The sequence below is a fragment of the Microcaecilia unicolor genome, chromosome 8 (assembly GCF_901765095.1).
Source record: "Microcaecilia unicolor chromosome 8, aMicUni1.1, whole genome shotgun sequence".
Classification (NCBI taxonomy): domain Eukaryota; kingdom Metazoa; phylum Chordata; class Amphibia; order Gymnophiona; family Siphonopidae; genus Microcaecilia; species Microcaecilia unicolor.
In genome coordinates, this window is record NC_044038.1 from 52,305,948 (window position 1) to 52,316,564 (window position 10,617).

Sequence of the window (10,617 nt, forward strand, 5' to 3'; positions counted from 1 at the left end):
AAACTTCTATGTTACTCAAAATCTCTATGTAACAATATGTAACTATTTTATAATATCTGCTTGTTTTAAACTTCTACCATGTTACTCTAGTTCTCCATGTAACAATAAGTAATTATGTTCTAATCCACTACCACCAAGAACGATACATTGTAAGCCACTTTGAACCTGCAAAGAGGTGGGAAAATGTGGGATACAAATGCAATAAATAAAATAATTAAACACTTTATTTTTAAAAAGCCTCGCTAGTGATTCCCGCACGACAAATCAGAGGCAGCCCATAGGAACTGAATGGTCTTTCTCTCATTTGCCACACCAAGAATCAGTAATGTGGCTTTGTAAAACAAGTCCTGAGTGATTTAAGCTAGATAATTGAAATATGGAGGAAAAATGTAAAGGGCTAGGATTAACTGGGATAGACAGGAGTAGTGGGAGGTGGGATGAGGTAAAAAATTAATGCCATGAGTTTATTTGAGAAGACTGGTTATTTCCTTAAAGGCTAGACTGAAGAAGTAAGTTTTCAATTGGTGCATTCAATGGTTTTAGGTAAGGAGTTCCAACTTTTAGTGTCTTGATAAGAAAAGTTAGCAGTATGGATTGTTTTGTAGGTTACTTTCATACAATTTGGAAATGTAGGATAAGATATTCTCTAGATGATTTAGAGGCAGTACGTGAGGGTAATTCAATGAAGTTGTTCATGTATATTGAGGCCGAACCATACAAAACTTTGTGAATGAAGGTACATAGATTGAAATCATACAGAAGGGGGGCTGCTTTGGTGATGCATGGTAGTCTGAATGTGAGACATGTGGCAGTGTTTTGTGCAGTCTGTAGTTTTTTGAGGAGATCCCCTTTAAGTCCTGCATAAATAGAATTGCAGTAATCAAAATTTTGTTAGGACTAGAGATTGAACTAGGGTACGGAAGACAGATTTAGCAAAGAATGGACTTAGTCTCCTCAATTTACATAATGAATTAAAGGCACTTGAGAACACATTTCAAATTTGGTTATCTAGAGTGAGGAACTGGTCAATTGTGACTCCTAATATTTTCATAATTGAGTCAAGGGGATATGTGATGTTCTCAGTGGTAAATGATTTAAGATTTATAGTGTGATGAGGATTACTAACTATTAAGAATTTAGTTTTATCAGTGTTGAGTTTTAATTTGAAATTGGATGCCCAAGATTCCATTAGAGAGATACCTAATCTGATGATATCAGTAATTTCATTTATTTCTTTAGTGAATGGAATATAGATGGTAACATCGTCTGTATAAATGAATGTTGGGAGACCATTTTTCTCCAGTAAATTGCCTAATGGAATCAACATGATGTTAAATAGGATGGGGGACAATGGAGAGCCCTGGGGTACTCTACAAACAGGGGACCATGCTGATGAAATTATGCCTGATTGATTCACTTGGTATGATCTAGACCTTAGGAAGCCTGAAAAACATTTTAACACAGCTCTACAGAATCCATAATGGTCAAGGATGTTTAGAAGGACATTATGATCAACACTGTCAAAGGCACTGGACATGTTGACTTGCAAAGTTTAAATACTTTTCTTAGTGTGTTAATGAACAGATCTGTTTGCTTTTGTTCAGTTTTCAAATTAATGTCACTAATGTGTGAGCTGAAGAGTGGATATGCACATTAATCCACTGTGGTTGGTCATTTACAGACAGTGATATTAATATTATTTGTGAAGAATAAAACAAAGTTGCATGCCTGTAACAGATGTTCTCCATGGATGGGAAAAGAAGAGAGAACATATAAAAATATGTATGGTTTTCAAATATCCTGGAAACCCTGAGCTTGGGAGACACCAACTGTGTGGCTGGATGGATCTTTACTGGCCATTCGGGATCCCACAGCCACACATTCCTGCCCACCTGATCTTGGGTTAAAGTGTGCTCTTAAAACAGACTGATTGGTAACAGTTACTGATGAGAGAGTAGAAAGTCCTCTGCAAATTCAGAACTTGAAATATGGCAGGCTAGGGAACCAATCCCAAACGGTACTATCATGTAATGATGTCACCAGCTATGTGGATGGATCCCAGCTGTCCATGGAGAATCACCTATGCACAGCAAATTGTCTTTCCTGTAACACAGTCTATTACTAGTTTAATTTAGATTATTTTAATACTAGAAAACGTTACATCTTCCTAAGATGGAAACCAAAAAATTATCATAGTGAATTCGCACTGCCCCTCTGGATTCTAGTTTAACTTTTTCCATAAATACAAAGTGGGCAGGGGCCTTCAGTTTTTATTTTGTTTTATCTTTCCTAGGAATTTATCACTATTTATTAAAAGAACAAAAATGGCAGAAAATCAGTGAAAAATGGCTAGTTTTTCCAGTTAATTGTCAATGTTTATATTGGTGGCTAGAAGCCAAGACAGTAAATAAAATCCGGTTAATATTTAGTCCATGGTGGTCAATGTTTTTTGAAATACTGACTGCCACAGGCAGATTTGGGACCAAATATTCAGTATCCTGGTAATGGCATTAACATCTGGTACATTGACAGCCTTTTATCTGGCCCAATTTGCCCAATGCTTATTCAGGCACTGGCCCTGAATATCAGTGGCTCTGCCTTCACTCTACCCCCAGATCGTCCTGGCACTAACTAGAGAATTCACGGCTACTTTTTTTTTTTTAATGGCTATTTGCTACATGTTTTTGTGCTCTGTGCGTTTATCTTTTTGGTCTATTTTCAAAAAAAAATGTCCATGTGAAAAATGCACAAAATCAAGCCTTTGGTATGTAGGAGGAGCCAGCATTCTTAGCAGCCTGGCCACACAAACATCCTAGAAGAGCATGCAGTGGACTTCACGTAAAAGGTCCCAGGTACACATCTCACCGTTGCTCCCTATATTGTATAGTAAGCCCTCCTAAACCCATCAAAAACCTACTGTTCCCAACTGTACACCACTATAATAGCCCTTATGGCTGCAAGTGTCACCTATATGTGGATACAGTAGGTTTTTGGAGGGTTTGGGGGGACTGACACTTTCCATCACAAGTGTAATAGTTAGGGTGGATTATGAGACTGGGTCCCCTTCTTCACAGTGCACTGCACCGACCACTAGGCTACTCCAGGGACCTGCTTGCTGCTCTAATAGGACTGGCTAGTAAGTACTGTTTCTTTTACATCTCTGGGGAGGTGAGAGGGGGCCAGTGACCAATGGGGGAGTAAGGGGGGGCATTCCTTTATTCCTCCAGTGGTTATCTGATCATTTATGGCACGTTTTTGTGACTTATTCGTTCTAAAAACAGTTCTAGCTCAAAACGTCTTAGGAATGGATCCTCAGAAGCTTAGCCAAGATTGGGAGGTGGGGCTAGTGCTGGGCAAGACTTTTACGGTCTGTGCCCTGAAAATGGCAGATACAAATCAAGGTAAGGTATACACAAAAAGTAGCACATATGAGTTTAACTTGTTGGGCAGACTGGATGGACCGTGCCGGTCTTTTTCTGCTGTCATCTACTATGTTACTATGTTTAGTCCTGGATGTTTTTGTTTTGTTTCATTATGATTGACCAACGCCCCCCCCCCCCCCCCCCCCCCCCCCCCCGCTTTATGGCACTTTTTAGACATTTTTCTCTTTTGAAAATGAACCGCATAGTCTCTGAACCTATGGAGAAAAATAATTCACTGACACAGCGCATCACAGAATTATTTTGCTGCAAACCTTAGCTTGCATGTTCATAAACTCATGCTACTTTGTTGCTAAACCTTATGGAAGCATAGGAATATTACGTAAACAAACTAGATAGAAATTACACATTTAGATCTTATGAAACTGAATCCTTACATTTTCACTGATAAGGCGTTGGTTCTGTTCCTTGAGGGCAGTGATGCTCTCATTGTCCCCCTGGATGTCCATGTGGTCATACGGTCGATGCTGAAGGGCCAGAATTCTCGCACGATATTGGGTCGCCAATGACTGTAGAGGAAAGAAAGCAGGGAAGTGGGATGAGTCTAATCAGAACAGTTCAGTTTCTGCCACCTGCTTAACCTGCGTGTGTTTACAGCCTGGGGGTTGCTAGGAACTCAGGTTGCTAATATGCCTTTGTCTCCATTTCTCTCAGTGAGCATTATCTCATTTCCACTGAGGCAGAGCCAATGACTTTATCTGGAGGCGTCACCATGGTCCACAAGAGGATGGGCATATGAGCCTAATCTGAATTTCTGACTAGAGGAGATTTTAAAGGCTAACTACTAAAACAGGAGTGTGCTTATTACTGCATTTTGGTGCAATGATTCAAATGTAGGATTAGGAATATATGCTTCTCTCATAGCAGAATAAGCTTTGCCTCAATGTATATCTCCTTTCCATGAACAGCTTCTTGGATGTCTTACACTTCTAGTCATACCTTTCCTCACCATTTTATTTTCTGAAAAAATGATAAGGCTATGTTGAGGTACTTTTTTGGATAAAAGAATGAGGTTTCTTGAGCAGTCTAAAGCAGGCAATTCTCAATTTCTAATCTGAAAGCATCTATTTCAAGTATGGATATCCTAAAACAATCTTTATATTTAGATATTTTAATGATTTATTGATTGAATTTATAAAATTGCTTATCCACATGTGGACTGCAGGCAAGCAATAATGTGCTAATTCATTTTAATGTAAATGTATCACTTATAAAAAAAATGTCAATTATAAAATGGAAAGCTATTTACTCCTGTCCGGAATTCTGCGCCAAAAAAATCAAATTTTGCAAGATTCTGCACACAAAATTTGAAAATTCTGCAATATTCTGAGCACAAACTTTGCAAATTCTGCAGGTTTGTCATAATTTAACCAATATTATAACCCCCTCTCTGTACACAAATACCATCCATATTTTTCACAGCACCCACAGCATCCACGTTTTTATAGCCCCCCTCCCTGCACCCACACACATATATATTTTTTCTACCCCGTCACCCTGTATCCACACACGTGGAGGGGCATAATCGAACGTGAACGCCTATCTCCATGGGCGTCTATGTCCGAAAACGGGTACGTGAAGAGGCGGGACAGACCGTATTTTTGAAAAAAATTGACGTTTTTCAGCTGGGCATTTGTTTTTTTTAGCAATAATGGAAACTAAAAATGCCCAGCTCAAAAACGTCCTAATCCGATCCATTTGGTCATGGGAGGGGCCAGGAAGGGTATGATACATACCTGTAGCAGTTGTTCTCCGAGGACAGCAGGCTGATTGTTCTCACGACTGGGTTGACGTCCGCGGCAGCCCCCACCAACCGGAAGAAGCTTCGCGGGACGGTCGGCACGCAGGGCACGCCCACCGCGCATGCGCGGCCGTCTTCCCGCCCGTGCGCGACCGCTCCCGCCAGTTGAATGACTAGCAAAAGATGAAACACACAACTCCAAAGGGGAGGAGGGAGGGTAGGTGAGAACAATCAGCCTGCTGTCCTCAGGAGAACAACTGCTACAGGTATGTATCATACCCTTTCTCCGAGGACAAGCAGGCTGCTTGTTCTCACGACTGGGGTATCCCTAGCTCTCAGGCTCACTCAAAACAAGAACCCAGGTCAATTGAACCTCGCAACGGCGAGGGAACAACAGAAATTGACCTACGAAGAACAACTAACTGAGAGTGCAGCCTGACCAGAATAAATTCGGGTCCTGGAGGGTGGAGTTGGATTTACACCCCAAACAGATTCTGCAGCACCGACTGCCCGAACCGACTGTCGCGTCGGGTATCCTGCTGGAGGCAGTAATGAGATGTGAATGTGTGGACAGATGACCACGTCGCAGCCTTGCAGATCTCTTCAATAGTGGCTGACTTCAAGTGGGCCACCGACGCTGCCATGGCTCTGACACTATGAGCCGTGACATGACCCTCAAGAGTCAGCCCAGCCTGGGCGTAAGTGAAGGAAATGCAGTCTGCTAGCCAATTGGAGATGGTGCGTTTCCCGACAGCGACCCCTAGCCTGTTAGGGTCGAAAGAAATAAACAATTGGGCGGACTGTCTGTTGGGCTGTGTCCGCTCCAAGTAGAAGGCCAATGCTCTCTTGCAGTCCAATGTGTGCAACTGACGTTCAGCAGGGCGGGTATGCGGCCTGGGGAAGAATGTTGGCAAGACAATTGACTGGTTAAGATGGAACTCCGACACCACCTTCGGCAGGAACTTTAGGTGGGTGCGGAGCACTACTCTGTTGTGATGAAATTTGGTATATGGAGCATGAGCTACCAGGGCTTGAAGCTCACTGACCCTACGAGCTGAAGTAACTGCCACCAAGAAAATGACCTTCCAGGTCAAGTACTTCAGATGGCAGGTATTCAGTGGCTCAAAAGGAGGTTTCATCAGCTGGGTGAGGACGACGTTGAGATCCCATGACACAGTAGGAGGCTTGATAGGGGGCTTTGACAAAAGCAAACCTCTCATGAATCGAACGACTAAAGGCTCTCCAGAGATGGCTTTACCTTCCACACGATAATGGTAAGCACTAATCGCACTAAGGTGATTCCTTACTGAGTTGGTCTTGAGGCCAGACTCTGATAAGTGCAGAAGGTATTCAAGCAGGTTCTGTGCAGGGCAAGAACGAGGTTCTAGGGCCTTGCTCTCACACCAAACGACAAACCTCCTCCACTTGAAAAAGTAACTCTTTTTAGTGGAATCCTTCCTAGAGGCAAGCAAGACCCGGGAGACACCCTCAGACAGACCCAACGCAGCGAAGTCTACGCCCTCAACATCCAGGCCGTGAGAGCCAGGGATTGAAGGTTGGGGTGCAGCAACGCTCCGTCGTTCTGCGAAATGAGAGTCGGAAAACACTCCAATCTCCACGGTTCTTCGGAGGACAACTCCAGAAGAAGAGGGAACCAGATCTGACGGGGCCAAAAGGGCGCTATCAGAATCATGGTGCCGCGGTCTTGCTTGAGCTTCAGTAAGGTCTTCCCCACCAAAGGTATGGGAGGATAAGCATACAGGAGGCCGGTCCCCCAATGAAGGAGAAAGGCATCTGACGCTAGCCTGCCGTGTGTCTGAAGCCTGGAACAGAACAGAGGCAGCTTGTGGTTGGTCTGAGAGGCGAAAAGATCCACCGAGGGGGTGCCCCACTCTCGGAAGATCTTGCGTACCACTCTGGAATGGAGCGACCACTCGTGCGGTTGCATGACTCTGCTCAGTCTGTCGGCCAGACTGTTGTTTACGCCTGCCAGGTACGTGGCTTGGAGAAGCATGCCGAAGCGACACGCCCAACGCCACATACCGACGGCTTCCTGACACAGGGGGCGAGATCCGGTGCCCCCCTGCTTGTTGACGTAATACATTGCAACCTGATTGTCTGTCCGAATTTGGATAATTTGGCAGGACAGCCGATCTCTGAAAGCCTTCAGTGCGTTCCAGATCGCTCGGAGCTCCAGGAGGTTGATCTGCAGATCCTTTTCCTGGAGGGACCACAGACCCTGGGTGTGAAGCCCATCGACATGGGCTCCCCACCCCAGGCGGGATGCATCCGTCGTCAGCACTTTCGTGGGCTGCGGAATTTGGAATGGACGTCCCAGGGTCAAATTGGTCCGTATGGTCCACCAGAGCAGTGAAGTGCGGCAACTGGTGGAGAGGCGGATGACATCCTCTAGATTCCCGGTGGCTTGGAACCACTGGGAAGCTAGGGTCCATTGAGCAGATCTCATGTGAAGACGAGCCATGGGAGTCACATGAACTGTGGAGGCCATATGACCCAGAAGTCTCAACATCTGCCGAGCTGTGATCTGCTGAGACGCTCTGGTCTGCGAAGCCAGGGCCAAGAGATTGGTGGCCCTCGCTTCGGGAAGGTAGGCCCGAACCGTCTGGGAATTCAGCAGCGCTCCTATGAATTCCAGAGACTGAGTTGGCTGGAGATGGGACTTTGGGTAATTTATCACAAACCCCAGCAGCTCCAGAAGTTGAATAGTGCACCGCATGGACCGGAGGGCTCCTGCCTCCGAGGTGTTCTTGACCAGCCAATCGTCGAGATATGGGAACACGTGCACTCCCAGCTTGCGTAGGTAGGCCGCTACCACCACGAGGCACTTTGTAAACACTCGTGGGGCAGAGGCGAGCCCAAAGGGCAGCACACAATACTGAAAGTGCCGTGCGCCCAGGCGGAATCTGAGATACTGTCTGTGAGCTGGCAGTATCGGGATGTGAGTGTATGCGTCCTTTAAATCCAGGGAACATAGCCAATCGTTTTTCTGAATCATTGGCAGAAGGGTGCCCAAGGAAAGCATCCTGAACTTTTCTTTGACCAGGAATTTGTTCAGGCCTCTCAGGTCTAGGATGGGACGCATCCCCCCTGTTTTCTTTTCCACAAGGAAGTACCTGGAATAGAATCCCTGCCCTTCCTGCCCGGGTGGTACGGGCTCGACCGCATTGGCGCTGAGAAGGGCGGAGAGTTCCTCTGCAAGTACCTGCTTGTGATGGGAGCTGAAAGACTGAGCCCCCGGAGGACAATTTGGAGGCAGGGAGGTCAAATTCAGGGCGTATCCGCACCGCACTATTTGGAGAACCCACTGGTCGGAGGTTATGAGAGGCCACCTTTGGTGAAAGAATTTCAACCTCCCTCCGACCGGCAGGTCGTCCGGTACGGACACTTGTAGGGCAGCTATGTTCCCGTGGATCCAGTCAAAAGCCCTTCCCCGGCTTTTGCTGTGGAGGCGCAGGGGGCTGCTTAGGCGCACGCTGTTGACGGGAACGAGCGCGCTGGGGCTGTCCCTGTGCCTGACGAGGCCTTCGGGCCGGCTGGTTGTACCTACGCTTCGCAAAAGAATAGGGTGCAGCCTGCCGAGCCCGGGAAAAACGCCCGCCCGCGGGGGCGGGTGCTGAAGGCGCCCGGTGGGAGAGCTTGTCGAGAGCGGTTTCCCGCTGATGCAGTTGGTCAACCATCTGCTCGACCTTCTCGCCAAAAATATTATCCCCCCGGCAAGGGACGTCAGCCAGTCTCTGCTGGGTGCGGTTGTCCAGGTCAGAGGCACGCAGCCATGAGAGCCTGCGCATCACTATACCTTGGGCCGCAGCACGAGATGCCACGTCACAGGTGTCAAAAATCCCCCTGGACAGGAACTTTCTGCACGCCTTCAGCTGCCTGACCACCTCCTGATATGGCCTGGACTGCTCCGGCGGGAGCTTATCGACCAGGTCCGCCAGCTGTTGCACATTGGTCCGCATGTGGATGCTCATATAGAGCAGGTAAGATTGGATGCGGGTCACGAGCATGGAGGATTGGTAGGCCTTCCTCCCAAATGAGTCCAGAGTGCGAGACTCCCGCCCCGGGGGCGCCGAGGCGGTATCCCTCGAACTCCGTGCCCTCTTGAGAGCAGAATCCACGACCGCTGAGTCATGGGGCAACTGGGGCCGCATGAGCTCTGGGTCAGAGTGGATCCTGTACTGGGACTCTGCTTTCTTGGGAATGGTGGGGTTAGTTAGTGGTCGCACCCAGTTCCGAAGCAGCGTCTCCTTCAGGACATTGTGCAGCGGTACCGTGGAGGACTCTCTAGGTGGTGATGGATAGTCGAGGACCTCGAGCATCTCGGCCCTCGGCTCTTCCACAGAGACCACGGGAAAGGGAATGCTTATAGACATATCCCGCACAAAGGAGGCAAAGGAGAGACTCTCAGGAGGTGAGAGCTTCCTCTCCGGTGACGGCGTGGGGTCCGAGGGAAGGCCCGTAGACTCCTCTGAGGAGAAATATCTCGGGTCTTCCTCTTCCCCCCACGAGTCCTCATCCTCGGTATCGGACATTAGCTCATGTAGCTGAGTCCGGTACCGGGCCCGGCTCGACGTCGAGGCACCGAGGCCTCGGTGTCGTCGAGCGGTGGACTCCCGCGCCGGCGGGGACGGAGCTCCCTCCATCGACGTCGACGGGGACTCCACCTGCGTGGCGGTCGAGACCGGCACCGCAAGCGGCGGCGGTGTCGACAGCCCCGGCGCCGGGCTAGAGCTCGCCGGCGCCACAGTCATCGGCGCCGGGGGCGCCGGCACAGCCTGGCGCATCAGCCCTTCCAGGATCCCCGGAAGGATGGCTCTGAGGCACTCGTCCAGGCCCGCTGCCGGGAAAGGCGGTGGGGCCGGTAAGGGTGTCGGTGCCAGAAGCTGCTGGGGGCCAGGAGACGGCACCGAGGTGCCGGAACCCCGACGCGTCGGTACCTCCACCACCGACGGAGATCTCTCCTCTCTGCGATGACGCTTCGGCGTCGACTCCCCTTCAGGGTGCACCGAGGGCTCCCGGTGACGGCGCTTCTTGTCTTTTTTCCGGTGCACGTCACCGGCGCCGGAGGGCATGGAGGAGGAGGAGGTCGATCCCCCTCGGTCTCGAGGTACCGGGTCCGACAGGGTTCGGTCCCGTGGCTCACGAGCTGAGGGAGTGACCGGGGCCGACAGCCCACGCGGCCTCTCAACCCCACTCTCACCGGCGGACCGGCGGGCCGACGGGACCTGTTCTCCTGGGGTCGCTGCCATCGGTGCCGATGTCTCGGGCATCGATACCGGTACCGAAGATCCGGCCTTCGATACCGATGCCGTCGAGGTCGACGTCGAGGGGCCGGCGCAAGTTCCAAAAAGACGGTCCCGCAGAACTTGCCTCGCAACCTGAGTCCGTTTCCGGAGACCGAGACACAGCGCGCAC

The 10,617-nt window shown here is 48.9% G+C and overlaps 1 protein-coding gene across 1 annotated transcript in view; it reads right to left on the reverse strand.

The window, feature by feature from the left end:
* CCDC78 (coiled-coil domain containing 78) overlaps positions 1–10,617 on the reverse strand; it is a 101,339-nt gene that overhangs the window by 60,001 nt on the left and 30,721 nt on the right. Inside the window, exon 8 of the mRNA XM_030211941.1 lies at positions 3,818–3,949. Within this exon, the coding sequence (XP_030067801.1) occupies positions 3,818–3,949 (132 nt within the window). The remainder of the gene's footprint in view (positions 1–3,817; positions 3,950–10,617) is intronic.